Source organism: Sorghum bicolor, chromosome 6 (assembly GCF_000003195.3).
Source record: "Sorghum bicolor cultivar BTx623 chromosome 6, Sorghum_bicolor_NCBIv3, whole genome shotgun sequence".
NCBI classification, from domain to species: Eukaryota; Viridiplantae; Streptophyta; class Magnoliopsida; order Poales; family Poaceae; genus Sorghum; species Sorghum bicolor.
In genome coordinates this window covers 60,304,101-60,322,899 of record NC_012875.2, presented here as the reverse complement: position 1 = coordinate 60,322,899, position 18,799 = coordinate 60,304,101, and the positions used below count along the sequence as shown (strand labels likewise).

The 18,799-nt window shown below is 46.0% G+C and overlaps 3 protein-coding genes across 3 annotated transcripts; 2 read left to right on the top strand and 1 right to left on the bottom strand.

Annotated features, from left to right (window-relative positions):
* LOC8085887 (C2 domain-containing protein At1g63220) lies at window positions 7,096-9,037 on the bottom strand. The gene is made up of 5 exons (XM_002447296.2): window positions 8,709-9,037; window positions 8,061-8,126; window positions 7,775-7,898; window positions 7,474-7,591; window positions 7,096-7,356 (listed from the first exon to the last, which is right to left on the bottom strand). The coding sequence occupies exons 1-5, from the start codon at window positions 8,773-8,775 to the stop codon at window positions 7,321-7,323; spliced, it is 411 nt and encodes a 136-aa protein (XP_002447341.1). The 5' UTR covers window positions 8,776-9,037; the 3' UTR covers window positions 7,096-7,320.
* On the top strand, window positions 10,360-14,032 carry LOC110436280 (cysteine protease ATG4B-like). The gene is made up of 8 exons (XM_021462918.1): window positions 10,360-11,166; window positions 11,252-11,337; window positions 11,429-11,479; window positions 11,630-12,015; window positions 12,350-12,488; window positions 13,278-13,333; window positions 13,438-13,508; window positions 13,599-14,032. Exons 1-8 carry the CDS (start codon window positions 10,686-10,688, stop codon window positions 13,799-13,801), a joined length of 1,473 nt encoding a protein of 490 aa, XP_021318593.1. The 5' UTR covers window positions 10,360-10,685; the 3' UTR covers window positions 13,802-14,032.
* Window positions 14,207-16,637, top strand: LOC8085886 (glucan endo-1,3-beta-glucosidase). Its single transcript, XM_002448746.2, has 4 exons — window positions 14,207-14,699; window positions 14,780-15,768; window positions 15,871-16,177; window positions 16,331-16,637. Exons 1-4 carry the CDS (start codon window positions 14,627-14,629, stop codon window positions 16,354-16,356), a joined length of 1,395 nt encoding a protein of 464 aa, XP_002448791.1. The 5' UTR covers window positions 14,207-14,626; the 3' UTR covers window positions 16,357-16,637.

The window sequence follows — 18,799 nt, the reverse complement described above, 5'->3', positions numbered from 1 at the left end:
AATAGAGGTGGTAAATCATTTGAATCCAACTAATACAACCTTCAAATTATAAAAGTTGCAAGTGTAAGAAGTGCTACTAAGCAACCAAGGAGGCCATGTGAGAAAGTTTCCATGTTATTATCAAGGATGAGACTTACTCAGATGCATATTTTGATCAAAACATAAAGAAGTTTATAACTAGGAGCATCTATGTGAAGTTCAAATAAACAAACAAGTACATCTTGATAAAATAGATGAGACCATAAAACAAATGGAGGGCAACCATGGAAGTCCAAATAAAGAGATATTTTTTTGGGAAATTGTATATTTCCACCTCTTCATTTTCTTTTAAATTGACATAAATATATATTTTTTACTTTAAGAAACAAAAATAAATTTATATGGAAAAGTAGGGAGAGACAGAAAGGAGTCGGCCCAAGAGTTATAGTGACATATATTTAATTGGCAGTGTGTGTTCTTTCTATAAACAATATCACACTATCAACACATTTAATTGTGTGCAGTATCACAATAAAATCACTGGGTTAAACATCACAATATGAGCTCTCAACATTAGTATGGTCTATAAAAGGCTATCTACGTAACGAGCTAGCAAATACCGACGATCCCACCCTTTTTCTACGTAAACATCACAATACCGAATGCTTTAAAATAATCATTTCTAATTCAGAAGGTGAGAGAACAACGAAATAATGCTTTTGCCCCATCTCTTTCTTCTCTATCTCTCTCTCCCTTTTTTCTTATGGAGGATGTCGGGCTCCGGCGAAATCCTGGCTAACGGAAGCTCGCCAGTGATAGGAAGGCGGTGCTAGGGCTTGCTTGGCCACCGTTGCCCCTCTCACCACTCTCCTCTCCCTCCCTTAGAATAAGCACACAAAGCTAGCCACCATTGTTGAGCAAAGGCACACATCGAGCAACAGAGATCCCTGCCGCCATTCTCCCTACCACGCAGTGCCACCCCAATTGAAACCACCGACTTCGACATCTCTTTGTTCCCTTGCTCCCCTTTGTTGGACTAAATTGGGCCTAGGAATGCCTCGCCACCAGCGTTGATGCCATCAACGCCGGCTGCTTGCATGGCCAGGCCTTGATGGGCTACGGTTGCGGGCAAGTTCCATAGGGCTCCTAGCCACTGCAGCTGGCTGCCATGCATGCACGGGCCACCGCAGGCCACCACCGATGGGGTCGTGTCCCTTGGCAAGTGCGCGTGGGCCTAGGCAAGCCCTAGCGCCACCTTCCTGCCATCGGTGAGCTCCTTGTCGTAGTAGAAGTAAGGGAGAGAGAAAGAAGGAAGAGATAGGAGTCATTTCACAATTGTTCTCTCACCTCCTAAGCCCAAAATGATTACTTTAATGCATTTGGTGTCCTCCAACAAATTTGACAAATGACAACAATAAAAGTGTCCACTAGTAAATTCCTTCATTTTCAAGGTCCAACAGCAAAGGGATGTCACTTTTAGTGTCTAGGAGCATTTTTTGCTTACTTTTTATAGCATTTACATGTGTGTCGTTGCATCAAAGTGTGTCGTTGCAGCCATGAAATGGTTTCTACAAAAACAAAAATCTTGGCCTGCTTAGTGAACACACAAGAGATTAATGTTTCTTGCCCTGATCACATAAAGGGCAGGTGGGGCAGCTCATGCTTGGCTAAGCATTCGATTGTCCAACACCAATATACGATGGCTAACCAAAGGAAGAACTTGCATTTTAGACGGAACTCTCCTAAGTCCTTTTCCAAGGACCAGATTTATAGTTCACAAGGAGAAGGCAGTATAGGGCAACTTGCTACTGTAGGTGCTAGCTAGATTGTATATGTACTCAACCATCACTTGTACTATCAAAACTCTTTTGATACCAGACACCCAAGAGTTCAGTCTTTAAGAACCACGACTACTGTTGTGATATTGATAATCCTTGAGATCGTCTTGTGCAAGTTAGGGGCTTGTTCTGCTATAGTCCTTGTAACCATCAGTCATCCCAGAACCTTATCTACTCTCCCTTCCAACTATAGAATAATCCGCAGCAACAATGAAGAGAGGTTGAGCATTATGTCGTACTTGAATTAATAGACCATCCCATGTCCATGAAGGGTGTGTCCCTTTGGGATCCCTTCCTTCTTCACTGAAATCCACCATGCCACAAATTCGTGAAGCAATTTATGAAAGCGGGTGCTCTAGTATTAAAGAAAATGATAATGACAAATAGTTCATTAACACAAAATCTGGCATTTTTTAGGACACCAAACATGGCCGGCATATATTAATAAGAAGAGAGAATTACATGCACAAAAGGTTGTTGTTGTACTAATCCTACAATGCATGAAAGAAACTAATAGACATCATCTTGCTCCTCCTGGCTTCAGGCCACTTCCATCTCTATTGCTAATCCTTCTTCTTTCAAAGTCTAGCATAATAAGTGGCTTATCTTTGCAACCTTGTGACATCAATTATGCTTATGCGGCAAAAAATCTGGACATGGATGCAACTAATTTGTTTACTCATGTGTTGAACACATGCATGCAACTATACGACTCGTGGACCCACACATGATAATTTTAGAGGGCCAATCCATTGGAGTAGTGCACGAGATATTTTTTTAGAGCACGTCAATAATAATCGCCGCGAAGAACGACGCTACGACAACAGCGACCACCGTCATGACAAGTCGAAAAGCTCGAGGGTCGGACAATTTTGTCGTCACCGACTAGACTTTCATCCAAAGATAAGTACACTTCTAATATCTTATTTATTTTTGGCATAATATTTTTTATTATCCTTCAAAAACAACTTTTTGTTTAGCCACACTAGTTTTTTCTCCTACACGAGCTTTCCAGAGCCGGTACTGTCTCCGACTCCTCCCTACACGTGCACGAGATCCGCCCTCTGCGTTCCGGGTGGTCGGCAGTAGCTCTCTGGCGAGGCTGGCAATCCCACGCGTGTCTAGGTTCCGCACCTCATGCTGATTGTTGGCTAGACCAGAGCTGGTACAAGCTCTAGGATGAATTAACTACTTGTGCTAATTTTATAACAAAAAATCTAAAACTTATCTCAGTACTGATTTTTATCTAAAGTTTATTTATACATCATGTACTACCTATTATTTATATTTATTTTTCAGGGGTTTGGCCCAGTCGACAAGCTACGCTCGGGGACTCGTCGACTATTCCCTACGCTGTGCCCGGGGACTGCTCCGACCACCGAGCACGTTTACGTTTCCAACCACGCTCGGGGACTTGTCGACTACTCTCTATGCTATGCTCGAAGACTGTGCCGACCACCGAGCACGTTTACGTGCCCAACCACGCTCGGGGACTTGTCCGTCGGTCCCTACGCCGTGCTCGAGGACTGTGCCGACCACCGAGCACTATACGCTCGGGGACTGGTCGACCAGCCCACCAATTTAAGAACTTGGGGACTGCACCGACCACCGAGCACTATACGCTCGGGGACTGGTCGACCAGCCCACCAATTTGAGAATTCGGGGACTACACCGACCACCGAGCACTATACGCTCAGGGACTGGTCGACCAGCCCACCATGAGAATTCGGTGACTGTACCGACCACCGAGCGTTATATGCTCGGAGACTGGTCGATTAGTCTATTCAATTGCAGACGAGCATGATATGCTCGGGGACTGGTAAATTCAATTTTTTAGACCTTGCTACAAGGCTCATACTTCGCCTTCCAGCAAGCTCGGGGACTACATCGGTACGATGCATCTGGCGATGCATCTCAGTTTCAGAATTTCTTTAAGAACTTTTCTTTTGACCCTAGCACCACGTGTCTACGTCACCTACTACCAGGCTCGGGGACTAAGTGGGCACACTTCACCTTGCGGTGAATATGCTTGCTATTTTGAGGTCTATACTTTTCAGAAAAGTAATGTGGGCACACTTCACCAGGAAAGAAATATTTTTTAATTAAGAGCACCATGCATTCTTCGAACAACCTGCTTCTTCGATGTCAATGTTGATCAACTGTCTTTTGAGTTTGTCAAAATACCGTTGCAACTGTTTGGGCGACTTTCCTACTTATTGAAGACGTCAAGCCTCACTAATCGAAGAAGCTCAAGACGGCGTGTTACATCATAATACATGGTGCTCGGGGACTAGCTGTGGGGGTATAAACCCCTATACCCTCATGGGCCTATATGGGCCGCACCATCAGAGGTGGCTCGGCCCACAAGATGAAGACGTGCGGCGCACGACTGGTCGGCGTGCACCGCAAGGCTACAAGATTTTGTACCAAATAGGATACTTTGCTTGTAACTCTGTCCCTTCAGGATATATAAGGAGGGGCAGGGGTCCCCTAGAGGACAAGTCACGCATCATATTCTCTCAACACAAATCAATACAACCAGACGCAGGACGTAGGTATTACGCCAACTCGGCGGCCGAACCTGGATAAAAAGCTTGTCCGTGTCTTGCGTCACCATCGAGTTCGTAGTTTGCGCACCGTCTACCGATAAACTACTACCGTGGGTATACCCCAAGGTAGACTGCCGACCAGCTTTCGTCGACAAGACGTGTGTTTCATTAAGCAGAAATAGTTTAAATATGACCCGACAAGCTGGTAACACCATGGTTACCAACCCTTTCGCTACAAAAGCAACAACAACAGCAACCCCAACGCTACAGAACCAATAGTAGCAAGCCAAGCCGGTTACTCCCTGCCGCGCACCACTGCCTAGCTTCAAATTTGGATCTCATCAGAGAGCTGAACAACGTTCAAAGCCACTCCATTGAAGGTCCTCGCATTTCGTTCTTTCCAGATCATCCAACCCATCAATAAGAAGAAGGAATCAAAACCTTGTCGTAGTGCCTTGGGCACCAGCTTCCTTGAGGTTAGCCACCATCCCAACGCCGGCCCCTCCTTGTCTGGTTCGCAAAACTGCAAATGCAGCCGCAACAGCCAGATGTGCCAGACTTCCCGGCTGAGGCAGTAGACGGACAGAAGTTGATCCAACATTTTCGGTGCTTGATCACAAATGATGCAAACGTTCGATTGCTGTAAGCCATGCCAAAAACGATGATGTGCTGTCCAGCAACGTTCATGCAGGACCAATCAGAAGAAGAAGCGGACCTTTGGCGAGGCGTCCGTCTTCCAAATGTGCTTGGTGCCAAGCACTGGCGAAGAGCCGAAGAACATCGCCCCGTACGCCGATGCCGCGAAGTATTCTTTGCCCGCCATAAGCTTCCAGTCGAAAGTGTCAGACGCTGTTGAAGCTGCACATGTTGAAGCAGGTCACACAACTGATTAAACTCCAGCAGCAACTGCAGTGAAATTGGGCCAGCAATGTGACGTGTCCACACACTCCCAGGTAGCGCCTTCGCCACCTTGACACTAGATCCATTGATCCAACGATCGCTCCAAAACAAGGTCGACTCTCCATTGCCCAGGCCGATGACGGTCGCGGCCCTGAAAAGGGCCATGACAGGGCGTTCCTCCGCCACCAATGTTGTGCCTCTCCGTCGATCTCTCTAAACCCAGCGCACACGAAGCGCCACCCCAGCTTTCCTCAGGTCAGAGATTCCTAGACCGCACAACTCCTTGGGCCGGCACACAGTAGCCCAAGCCACCTTGCATTTGCCACCCCCAGCTTCGTCCGAGCCTGTCCAGATGAAAGCCCTACACAATCTGTCAATCATCTGCACGGCCTAGCGGGACAAGCCGAGGGAGATCATGGTGTGCACGGGGATGGCTGACAACATCGCCTTGACCAACGCTGTGCGTCCCGCCGCGTTCACTAGCTTCCCCTTCCAGCCTGGGATGCGTGCTGCCACCTTATCCACGAGTGCCTGCTCGTCAGTCTGTGGACTGAGAGCGGAATGCCTAGGTAGCGGGTGGGGAACCCCTCCACTCGGCAAGCCAACAAGCTCTGAATTCGCTGAACATCCTAGTTGGAGCAATGCATTGGGGTGACGACACTCTTGTCAAGATTGGAGAACAGATCGGATGCCAAGCCGAAAATCCCCAGTGCTGCTTTAATAGCTAACAGATCGCTCTCTGTGGGCACAACGAAGAGCACTACGTCATCCGCGTAAAGGTTAACCCTAGGCCCCGTGAGTCCAACGACCGGGGTCAGGAAGCCACTCTGCTCCACCCAAGCCAGAAAACGATTGAGTACGTCCATTGCAAGCACGCAAAGCATTGGCGATAATTGGTCTCCCCTGCGCAACCCTCGGGCGTGACAGATTCATAGTGCACGAGATGATGTTGACATCAGCAATTGTTATTGAAAGTCTTTTTTTTCAAATGCATGGGAAAAGCAAAATACATACTTAGTAGAAGAGCTAACTTATAACATATTTTATACAGTAGAAAGGAAAGAGAACGATGAAAAACAAATAGATAGCACTTTATGAAGAGCTAAACTCGTATAATTGATTCATTTGTTGTTTATGCTCACACGATTTTTCACGCTAAAATATTAAGCTGCTTTATGTTTATCTTTTAGCATTTTAAAAAGTCTATTGGAGACAATTTTAGGCAAGCTTGTTCAATTATCTGAAAAGTCATGGCTGAAAGCTCAAACGAACAGGCTCAAGGTGTAAACACAAAATAGATGTGGCATATCATTGAGTGTAAACAGACAGGCTGATATTCAAACTATCAGAGTGAATACGTATTTTGTAGTACTCAGCTTCAGTAACAGGAATTGATGTTTTGTAGTCTAATCTTGCTAACTAATATAATTTATGTTTCCATGTCAATCAAAAGGTAAGAAGGCAAAAGGCAAAGCGGCAACAGGGACCCCAGGCGCCAGCATGACACCAAAACCAAGAGGAAGGCCTAAGCAAAAGAGATTAACACCTGCTTGATCATGAGCAGTACTTCATCCGTGTGTCTCTCTAGAAGCTGATCGATCCAAGGAGCGTTGAACTCTCGCGGACATGTTGCTTGTCCTGTATTTTCCCAAAGTCTTGTGGTACCTGGTTGCAATTTCCAGACTCGTATGGTTGCATTTGGTTTTTCTCGTCCTCATGTTACACAGTATTATTGGTGGCAGTTATTTAAAGTCTAGGTGATCCAATGCTGTTGTACATGTGAGACTGTAATTATGTTGCTGTTTGGAAATGTTAGTGTTGTAAACCCATTTCATAGCTACAACTTTGTTTGAGAGATGATGATAGTTCTGCAGGCCATGCATATATTCCCGGTGAGTTACACATACCAAACAACTCTGATGAATAGTTATCGCAATGCTGGGAATTACATGCAAACATTCAGTTCATGACAAAGCATATATAGGGACGCATAACAAATAATACTAATTCTTCAGAAGATTATCATCTTGCTCGATGCGGGCATTCCAGGCAGATCAACTCCAGACGCTGTCATCAGGGCTTCGAGTTTCCTGTAGAAGAGTAGCATTGCGTCCATTGTGAGTTTGTGATATAGTTCAGGCTGATAGCATGGCTTGACTGTTGCAGCGGCAAAGATGTTGCAAGGCACATTTATTTAGTGAATATACCTCTGCTGGAGTGAAGGTGAGTGCAAGCTTGATCTCTCCGCAGTATTTCTCCTCCTTGACGACCGGATGAACTGCCGGAGGAAGGCTGCCTTCCTGAAACACAACCTCCAGAGGGATGCTGAACGAAAGCAGTTCAGAAGAACAGGTGCACAAATTAAAGGCTAGTCAGGCTTAGTTAGAGCGACAAAACCATGTATAACTGAAAGTTCAGAGAGAGGCAAACTCGGTGCAGAAAGAGAGAGGCAATAATTCTGTGCAGAAGTAAATTGCAGGGTATGGTGTGTTGGATAAGGGTAATTACGTTGCTTCACCAACAAAATCATCGTTAGTGACATCGCTGTCCATGATCTTGAGATGGAGCTGCGGGGTTTCATCAGAGACGGTGAAGATGAAGGTCTCGTTCCATTCAGGCTCACTTCCTGCTCCTGAAAAAATGGACAGCGAGATTGGCATCGAGTTATCTTCCGCATCACTGCATATATCAAGTGATGGTGTCCTCTAGCAATAGCAGATACACAAACACAATTAAAAAAATGTGGATTCTTGTGAATGGATGGTAAAAAAGTACACTCCTAATATATGCGTACCATTTGCGACGCTGCTTTTCTGCTCCTGTGTGCGGCATGTAAGGATCACGAAGGGGTCCATGTTATCTGACGAGCATTTGCATTTGCACAAAGAAAAGGCATAAAAAAGATACATGGGTTAGTACCGAGTACCAACAAGGATAAAAAAGACTGCTACAGTAACATATACGAACTTTTCTTCAATGCAGCATATATACAAAACTACTAGTACATTGATTTAGATCAGAACAAAGATCGCACGCATCGATCAGTATGAGACTGATCCAAATGCTTTTGACGATCCAGGCAGGATAGTGAGAGATGAAAATCTCCAGAGCTTGTTTCAGTTTGCCGGCCCACGGTGACAACTACGGAGCTAGATCAGCGATGAACATGCCGTAAGCAGGCATGATCACTGAACAGTGGACTTGTGAACACCACGGTTAGCCATGGCATCTACTGTGTATGCTGCGTGGCTCGCAGATCTACCTCAACCGGCAGTGACAAAGCACATATATACGAATACGACACGCAACGAAGAGACCACATCAGGCGTGACGCTTACGGCTCACAGAGCAGAGCACCAAGAACAACCAAGAACGAAAGGGAGGAACTTTTGCGACCCGGCGGAGAAGAAGAGGATTCGGAAGAAGATTAAAGAGTGTTTACTGAGGAAATCGGTGTCCTCGAGGCCCTTGGCGGAGACGAGGAGGACCTCCAGCTTCCCGTGAACCATGTTTGCCGCCGGTGCTTGTGTTCCTCGATCGCTGGCTGCAGTTCCTTTTCTTGATGCGTTGCAGAGGGAGAGGGAGAGATTCAGAGGGTCAGAGACGACGGCACTTTCCCCTCTCCTTGGCGACCAAACCACAACAAGTGTGACATATATGGAGAGAAAAGGTCATGGCAAATACTAGTGATGAGGAGCCATGCTGTCCTCGGCCGGCCGGCCCCAGCTTGGCAGCAGCTCTGGATCATCAATTATGCATGCCTGCCAGTCTGCATCACACATGTGATTGTGATGGTGATGGTGATTTTCTACTACGAGCCGTGATTGGTAAATCTTGTGAGACAAAAAAAAAAAAAGGAAGTGTTGCCAATTGTACGCGTCTAGCCGTCTAGCAGTAGCTGGTAGTAGTAGATAGTTCATTGACCAGTACTATATGACGATGATGGCGGCTTTCAACTCTTGCTCTTGTTGTCTGCTCTGCCATGGAAAAGACAATACTCCAACTACTCAGCACTTCAGCAGCATGCTTGGTTTGAGCTGGACTGGTACTGTGGCACATGACAACAAGCCCGGCCGGATCCGGATGTATGCATGCACCCAGCTGCCATATTGCCTTGCAAGTTCCTTCAGATCGCGGGAATAACGCAAGGTTTGATTGCTCGCTTGCATGTTCTTTCAATGATTTTACTAGTATTTATTTGTTTCAAAAATGATTTTAATATTAACTACCTCCTATTTTTAGATGAACTCAATTTAGAAGCATCCAGGATAATTTTTTTTTTTAGGATTGGCTTCATTTTTTTCTAGGACTTGCTGGGATAGTTTCATCAGGCAAGGCAGAGGTGTGTTGCACTTGCACTAGGAGTAGACAAGCTTGGGCAATTGCACGAGTCAGGCCCATACTGCAAAACCATCTGATGGGCCAGATGCGTTCTCTGCTGGCTTCCGCTCCGCCGTCTGGGAAGGTCAAGGATGGAAAACGGGGTAGTAGGTAGTAGCCAATCCTGGACAAGGTGGAGGAAGAAGAAGAGTACAAGTCCACTACTCTACTTCTTGTTACTCCTGTTTGAAATACCTTTCCATCCCCATGCATCTCTTTTGTTGCTTGGGCGTGGAAGCCACGGCTCGAAGCAGCGTCGTGCCGTGCAATCAGCTCAGCTGCCCAACCCCGGCAACCGCGAAGCGAGCGTTGACGTAACTGGTCACGTCACATCGTATAAAATTCGCATGAATTTTGAGAAATTAATCATATATACGTGCCAATCACTTCACATTTTGTGTAAAAACAACGGGCCCAAACGGCGGCACAGGGTTGTGTTGACGTGCCCGTGCAAACTCGGCACTCGCACGCATATAATGCATCCACCACTCGCGGTCCGGTCGCGGTCGCACTCCGAGGGATACCCATGACACGTGGGCCCTAAAGAGGGCCCATACCATGCGACAAGCCCACCAACTATGGAAATTCCTCTGGACTTTGGAAAGCCCAGCTCGATACGCCCGTACGTCTCCGTCCGTCCCCCTCTCTCCCTGTCCCTGGCTGGCTCCCTCCTCTCTTCCGCCTCCGACTCCGACTCCGCCACGCCACCTCCCCCTCCTCTTCCCCTCCCACCCCCATCCCCTCCAGGCGTGCGCCCCGATCCTTCCCCGCTTGCGCGCCCCACGCCCGGCGTACGTCTCCGTCCCCCTCTCCCTTGCTCCTCCTCTCTTCCGCCTCCGACTCCGACTCCGACTCCGCCACGCCACCTCCCCTCCCCTCCCCTCCTCTTCCCCTCCTCTTCAGCCGTGCGCCCCCGATCCCTCGCCACTTGCGCGCCCTAGGCCGACCTCATCTCGCCGAGGACTGGATCGCCGCAGGGTAAGCAAGCTTTGCTAGACATCGTGGGTGTTCTTCAAACACATGTGCGTTAGGTTAGGTGATGCCTGAGAGGGAAGAAGCACCTGTACCTCCACCAGATTCACCACGTGAGGAGGAGGACGCCGCCGCCGCCGCCGTCCCAGTTGCTTCCGTTGCCTCTTCCTCCTTCGGCTCCGATCACAAGGAAGACAGCGGCTCCAGGCAGACCAAGGCCTCCATCCTGTCCGGCGTCTTCACGCCCCCTTTTGCCTTATTCGAGGGCCAGCAGCAGGAGCAGGACTCGTCGTCGTCGTCGCCGGCGTGCGACGCCATATCGACAAAGTCGTCCTCAGGGTCCTATGCTTGGTCTAGGATTCTGAGGAGGTTCGTAGGCAGCAGCTCGATGTGGCGTCTTCTGGGCTGCGCCAAGGTTCTGACCTCCAGTGATGTGTGGTTCCTTGGTAAATGCTACAAGGTGTCACCTGAGGAAGAGGAGTCTGGCGACGGCCATGCTGCGTTTCTGGAAGATTTCTCTTCCAAGATATGGATCACCTACCGGAAAGGTTAGGCTTTGCAGGACTACGTTTGTGGTGAAAACTTAATTTCGTGTACACAGGTGGCTAGATATTGACATGTTTATTGTCCCAGGCTTTGATGCAATATCTGATTCCAAGCTGACTAGTGATGTGAACTGGGGATGCATGGTTAGAAGCAGTCAGATGCTGGTTGCTCAGGTAAACTTTGTCCCTTTCAAAGTGTCCCTTCATTGACTGCCACTGCAATTGTAAGCTGTAACAGACAAAGCTATCTGGCAAAAATTTGCAGGCACTGATTTTTCACCATCTTGGAAGATCTTGGAGAAAGCCCCCGGAGAAGGTGAGAGATATATGAATTGATTATTCTGGTCTGGATTAGAGGTTCACCTATGCAAAGAAAAATGAGGAACTTCTGCTGAGTTAGTAGGTCATGGAGCTCCTTTAATTCTTAATGTAGGGTTGCTTATAATAACCAAATGTTCATATGCAGCCATACAACCCAGATTATATAGGGGTCTTACACCTATTTGGTGATTCTGAAGCTTGTGCTTTCTCTATTCACAATTTACTTCAAGCTGGAAGGAATTATGGTCTGGCTGCTGGATCATGGGTGGGTCCATATGCTATGTGCCGGGCATGGCAGACCCTTATCCGCACAAATAGAGAGCAAGCTGGTGCTGTCAATGGGAAGGAAAATTTCCCTATGATTCTTTATGTGGTTTCGGGTGATGAAGATGGTGAAAGAGGTGGAGCTCCAGTTGTTTGCATCGATGTTGCTGCTCAGCTTTGCTCTGATTTCAACAAAGAACAATCTACATGGTCACCTATTCTTTTGTTAGTTCCTCTGGTTCTTGGCCTCGACAAAATTAATCCAAGGTAATCAGCTAAATTTCCATGCTTTGGGGGCTGCATAAGGATCCATGCTAGGCTATCTGAATTTAAGAGTCATCCTATGTTAGGCTTTCCTACCTATACACTACAAAACTTAAGGACAGTGACGTGGCCTGGGACCTATTTTGTAAAAATGGCTAATATTGTGATATTATAGTCCAACATGATGGGTTATTATATAGATGGTTATTCTAAAAATACAAACCAATCTTAAATCCATGTAGCCATAATGGCAATGAATAAAGATACCGTCTAGTAATTGATGTTTCTGTTGATGTATTGATATGTAATTAATTAGTATCTGTTTCCTTTCTATCAGGTACATCCCATTACTAAAGGAGACGTTTACGTTCCCACAAAGCTTGGGCATTTTAGGTGGAAAACCTGGGACGTCAACATACATTGCTGGCGTACAGGATGATAGGGCCCTCTACCTAGATCCCCACGACGTTCAGATGGTATACCTGCATACATTTTATATTTACTTAGCATGCAGATGCATCTATTTCAGAAATACTGTATAGCTTTATACCTTCTAACTTAAGTTGAGCACCATATACTTAAGTATCAAATTCAAAACTGCATGTTCTTTCATGTATGTGAATGCCATTCGTAGTTATCTAATTTCATGGATATAATTTGGCACCTTTTAAGTTTCAAGTTTGAACTGAGTTCCATTCTCTTATTCAAAGACAACAGTAGCATGCTTATTCTGCAGCAGTTCTTGTTCCGTAGGCCACTAGAATCTGGTTATTTCTGTTGAAGAGAAGTCCATTGTGAGTCCCTATAGTTTGTTAGGTTGTGCCAATGGGGGTCCCGGAACTTGGCAGCTGAAGATTCAGGTCAAAGCATGCCCAAACTATGCCGGTAGTTAAAGATGACATGGTATTTGAGAGCACTGTAGATTGTTGTTTAACTTTGCAACTATCATGTGAAATCAGCAAGGATTCCATATTCTGGATTATAGAGTTTTTTTTTTGTATCCTAGCTTTCATTGGTCTTAATTAGCAGGAGCCATGCTAAGTCTAGTGGACCATTTGTATCCCTTGTGGGCCTAACGCAACCAATTTTTTAGACATAATTGGGCTTGTGTGTGTATATAGACTACTGTTTTTCAATTTGTGCACTCTTGTTTGCTTGGACTACCATTTTTTATCACTATGAATACACAGATAATGGCCCGGATGCATGATTGTTTAGCATATACTAGTAATGGTAGTAATACTGGAATGCTCTCTATGTGTCAGGCAGTTGACATTGCACCGGATAACTTGGAGGCAGACACTTCGTCGTACCACTGCAGGTATGTGTGCTGTTGTGGAATGAAATCTGATGAATGGAACTGCCGATTCATTCTCTCTGCATGCCTAGTGATGGGCTCTGATTCATGTGTCTACACTTGTACAGTGTTGTCCGAGATTTGGCTCTAGAACAAATAGATCCCTCCCTGGCTATTGGTTTTTACTGTCGTGACAAAGGTGAGCCGTTGTAGTTTATCAGATGCCCATTGAGTCATTTTTTTCAAGCTCTAAATAATATCTATGTTTTCTATTTGCATCTTTATGCAGACGACTTTGATGATTTCTGTTCTCGGGCCTCTGAGTTGGCAGAAAAGGCCAATGGAGCGCCACTCTTTACTGTTGTGCAGTCAATCGAGCCATTGAAGCAAATGTATAAACAAGATGATGGGCTGGGCTGTTCTGGCAGTAGCATGGGCAACGACGATGACCTTGATGGCTCTGGAGAAGCAGAGGAGTGGCAGATCCTCTAAACAAGGCGAACACCGATGACATGTTGGGCTGAAAAACTTGCATCGAACACATTGTCTGAATTGCCTTGTTTGCGTGTGAATACAGGGGATTATTTGTGATGACAGGGTGTCGTTGGGTGCCAGCGTCCCTTAGGAGGAAATGTTCAAAACGTTACAGGTGGAAATGTTCAAAAACATACACTTGTGGATGATCATAACTATATGTATTTATTATTCCATATTCTAACACCATTTCACCACGGTGTGCTCGCTTTTCAATTCGTTGCTAGAGTTAAGAGTTGCACCTGCCAAAATGTTTGTGGTGTTGGGGTGTTATGTTTGCATTTGCAATGCCAATATATCGCCATTTAAACAGGGCGAACCATTTTGGTGTGAATTCTGCCAAAAATGCTGTGTTGTGGGGTAGTACTACACTATACGTTTGGAACACTGTCCTGAAACGTTTAGAGTCGCCTGTCTGTAACAGAAGTCACTGCGAAGAAAGGCACAAAGTTGGCGTGTAAAAGGGTTACGAAAAGAACCAAGTTCATGGCCGGGCATGGCTGATCACGAACCTGTAAGGCTGTAAGCCTGTATGTAACCCATAGCCAAAGAAAGGCATCCATGTCAAACTGAAGCTGCAGAAGAACAGTCATCTTGCTCCGGCATCACGCAACAGCATAGCCTGATATGGTGGTCATGGCACCGCTGCTCTGCCCCAGCTCTCCCCCTCTTTAAAAATTGCAAGCTGCAAGCCATTCTCTCACAAGTAGTGTCACTCTGCTGGTGATAGTCAGTACTGTAGTACGTAGTAGCCAGTAGGTGGCAACAGCCAAGCTAGCCACGATGACACGCTGCACCGTCTTGCTCCAGATCCTCCTCCCAACGCTGCTCTTGGTTTCTGCCATCACATTCACAGGTAAAATCTGATGCTGCTCGTCGCCGTCGAGCTCTGCCTGCCATCTTGTCATCATCTTGACACTATTTCAACCCGCGCAGGCGCGGACGCCGGCGGCATCGGCGTCAACTACGGCACGCGGGGCACGACGCTCCCGGCGCCAACCGACGTGGCGCGGTTCCTGGCCCGGGACACCATCGTGGACCGCGTCAGGCTGTTGGACGCCGACCCGGTCCTGCTGCAGGCCTTCGCCGGCACCGGCCTCGCCGTGGACGTGACGGTTCCCAACGGCGTGGTCCCGCGCCTGGTGAGCCTGGCCTTCGCGCGGCGCTGGGTGCGCGACAACGTGGCGCCGTACGCGGGCGCCACCAACATCTCGCGGCTCCTGGTCGGCGACGAGGTGACCACCGAGGCCAACCGGACGCTGCTGCTGGCGCTGGTGCCGGCCATGCAGAACCTGCACACCGCGCTGGTCGCCGCGTCCCTGCACGGCCGGGTCAAGGTCTCCACCACGCACTCGCTCGGGGTGCTCACCACCACGGAGCAGCCGTCGTCGGCGCGGTTCCGCGACGGCTACGACACGGCCATCGTGAGGCCGATGCTCAGGTTCCTCCGCGCGACGGGCGCGCCGTTCATGGTGAACGCGTACCCGTTCTACGGGCTCACCAACGACACCATTAGCCTCGACTTCGCGCTGTTCCGGGTGAACGACGGTGTCATGGACCGGGGATCCGGGCTGGTGTACGGCAACATGCTGGACGCGCAGCTCGACGCCGTGCACTCGGCGGTCAGGCGGCTGGGCTTCGGGGACGTCGACATCGTCGTGTCGGAGACCGGGTGGCCGTCGGCCGGGGAGGACTGGGAGGTCGGCGTCGGCGCCGACCTCGCCCGGGAGTACAACAAGAACGCCATCCGGCACCTCGGCTCCGGCGTCGGCACGCCGCTCATGCCCAACCGCACCTTCGAGGTCTCCATCTTCTCCCTCTTCGACGAGAACCTCAAGCCCGGCCCGGTGTCGGAGAGGAACTTCGGCCTGTTCCGCGGCGACATGACGCCGGTCTACGACGTCGGCATCTTTACAGATCCGGAGGTACGTACTATACGGTATGGTCGCCACGCATGACCTTCAGTTCGTACGTTCCACACTGATCCTGAGACGGCGAATGTATCGACGATCCATGCACGTACGCAGACCCTTGAGCCGGTGAGCGCGAAGGTGACGCCCGCGCCGAGCTCGCCGGGAGCGGCGGGTGGACGGCGGCAGTGGTGCGTGCCGAAACCGGCGGCGGACGAGATGGTGCTGCAGGAGAACATCGACTTCGCGTGCGGCCAAGAGGGCGTCGACTGTGCCGCGATCCGGCCAGGCGGCGTCTGCTACGAGCCGGACACGGTGCAGGGCCATGCGGCGTACGCCATGAACCTCTACTTCCAGTCCAACGGCCACCATGCCTATGACTGTGACTTTGGACAGACCGGCGTCGTTACCACTGCTGATCCCAGTAAGATATGATCCATCTTCTTCAGATCCGTTAATGGTCTTCAGAATTATTTTTTTTCACTTTGTTAGTATAAGAACTTTTTAGCACGTCGTGATCGACTCTGTAGGTGCATTTTGGTATATATCTTTACGTGTGGCATCTTTCCCGTTGCAGGTTATGGAGGCTGCAAATTCATGTGAACATAACTGAAGGACACACAGTCTTACAATAAGCTCGTTAGTTTTTTTTTGTCTTATATGTTTGATTTGAATATTTGATGTGTATTATGGTGAGCTAGTTATAGCGGTAGGTTTAACAAATACAAATTATTAGTCAAAAAGAATATACCCACGAGGCCACGACTAGTGGCGGTGGGCCGCGACCGTATACTAATTAAGCGAACGTTCACTGGATCATTGTTCATCGAACGTTCGGACATCCTCTTCCATTTTTATTAGTTGATGTCACCGTGAACTGTTCATTTCTGGTTTCCTTGACGAGCGGAGGCCTGATCAATTTCTTTTTGCGCGCTTCCTAATCACTTTAAGTTCAGATGCGCTTCCCACTCTTGAGACTAAATCAATTAGTATATATATATATATATAATATAGAGAATATATATATATATATATATATATACACAAAATATGACTCAGAATTTTTGAGCAGAAAATTATATAAGTACATAAGTTATACACCCAACTTGTAGAAACAAAAAATTATGCACATAAATTGTTTACATCACTTGTAAAAAACAAAAAAAATGCGCATGAGTTGTGCAAAGGAATTATACATGAAAAAAATGTTTGCATAACTTGGGTAAAACAAATTATCATGCACATAACTTTACGAAAAAAATATGCAAGACAAAAATATTCACTTAAAAAGTTATTAGAAAAATATATAGATGCAAAGTTTTTGTCTTTGAATCTATGAGCAAAAAATATACAAGCACATAAGTTATGCACATAACTTGTAAAAACAAAATAAGAATATACATATAAATTGTTTACATAGCTTGTAAAAACAAAAGGAATATGCACATGAGTTGTGAAAAGGAATTATGCATGCAGACAAATGTTCTCATAACTTGGGTAAACCAAATTATCATGCACATAATTTTACAAAAATAAATTATGCAAGCCAAAAATATTCATGTAAAAAATTATATGAAAAATATATAAACACAAATTTTTTTTTTACTTAGAATCTGTGAACAAAAATAGCTTGTACTAACGAAAAAGTTATGCACATAAACTATTTACATATCTTGTAAAACCAAAAAAATATGAACATAAGCTGTGAAAAGGAATTATGCATGCAGAAAGATATTCACATAGCTTGGGTAAACCAAATTATCATTCACATAATTTTACAAAAATAAATCATGGAAGCCAAACAATACTCATGTAATTGTGAAAACAATAATTTGTTCACATGATCTATGAAGACAATTTATTGATACAAATCTATCACATAATTTGTGAAAAAATTTATACTCGCAAGCACACAAATTTTGTGAAAATATCATGCAACACCAATTTTTGACCAGGAAATAAGTTACCCAATCATAAGCTACAAGATAAAAATAGAAACACAAGTTTAGGGAGAAATATCACAAACAGATATTTGAAACACATTTTTTCAATCGTATCAAAAAACATATAAACTATACAAAATACAAAAAAAGAAAGATAAAGCATCCCAAGAGCTATGGGTGCTTGCTGCCAAGGGCTCTCTTGCCCACAAGTTTGCACGAATTCGGTTTCCCACAATGCATTTGTGAGAGAGAATGCTATGAAAGTGAAGAGACAAAATGGAAGCAGAGCGATAGTGCACGGATCATTAATGAGCTCATCTCTACCATATAGCAAACCACAGTTGCGATAAGAAAAAATTAGTACATTCACTAGTGGAGCCAAGTGGGGCTGGCAGGGGCCATGCCCCCCCACCCCACATCACAGCAAACTTTTTATGTCTGATATAATAAAAGCTTTGTCATATATTTTTGCATGACTTCTAGGCAACAAAATCATACAGATTTGCATTTTATCTCTGTATGGACCCTTTATTATGAATAACTTATGGCTCCATTGTTGACGGACACGTCTACCACAGGAAGTTTAGCATGCATAGTTAAATCGTCAAATAGTAGATAAATTTAGAAAAATAAGAGCTTATCCTCGGTACAAAAATCCAAGTAAATAAGCTATACCAAGTAATTTTATGGTTGGAACTCTTCAACTGCCCTTCTATGCATATTTTTGGCTCTGCCATTGAGTGAATCCTATAAGACACATATTTACTGAACTCTATAAAGACGTTAGCTCAGGACAAACATTTGTGGGACTAGAAATAAGGTGACAAACTCACAGAGACAGAAAAGAAAAAAAAATCAGGATGAAAAAGGAAAAAGAAACGAGTCATCACACACGCGTTCTCTTAGCCGTTGCTTTCGAATCGTACAGATAGCCATAAAAATGGATGGGTTATAGAGCTCGTTTGCTTATCTCAAAAGTCATGGCTAAATATACTATTCATTGATTTGTTGTGAGAGAAAAATACTACTGAATAACTGACAAATTTAGCAAATAAATTAAAGCGAATATAGCCATATTTTCATTGTCTTAGAAAAAAAAAAGA

Excerpts from the sequence above, each read along its gene's own strand:
- LOC8085887 (XM_002447296.2), bottom strand. The coding sequence starts at position 8,775 with ATGGTTCACGGGAAGCTGGAGGTCCTCCTCGTCTCCGCCAAGGGCCTC. Across the intron at positions 7,592-7,774 it reads GATTTTGTTGGTGAAGCAAC|CATCCCTCTGGAGGTTGTGT; the intron begins GTAATTACCCTT and ends GCTTTCGTTCAG. Across the intron at positions 7,357-7,473 it reads TCACCTTCACTCCAGCAGAG|GAAACTCGAAGCCCTGATGA; the intron begins GTATATTCACTA and ends ACTCTTCTACAG.
- LOC8085886 (XM_002448746.2), top strand. The coding sequence starts at position 14,627 with ATGACACGCTGCACCGTCTTGCTCCAGATCCTCCTCCCAACGCTGCTC. Across the intron at positions 14,700-14,779 it reads TTCTGCCATCACATTCACAG|GCGCGGACGCCGGCGGCATC; the intron begins GTAAAATCTGAT and ends CAACCCGCGCAG. Across the intron at positions 16,178-16,330 it reads CGTTACCACTGCTGATCCCA|GTTATGGAGGCTGCAAATTC; the intron begins GTAAGATATGAT and ends TTCCCGTTGCAG.
- LOC110436280 (XM_021462918.1), top strand. The coding sequence starts at position 10,686 with ATGCCTGAGAGGGAAGAAGCACCTGTACCTCCACCAGATTCACCACGT. Across the intron at positions 11,480-11,629 it reads GGAGAAAGCCCCCGGAGAAG|CCATACAACCCAGATTATAT; the intron begins GTGAGAGATATA and ends GTTCATATGCAG. Across the intron at positions 13,334-13,437 it reads ACTTCGTCGTACCACTGCAG|TGTTGTCCGAGATTTGGCTC; the intron begins GTATGTGTGCTG and ends ACACTTGTACAG.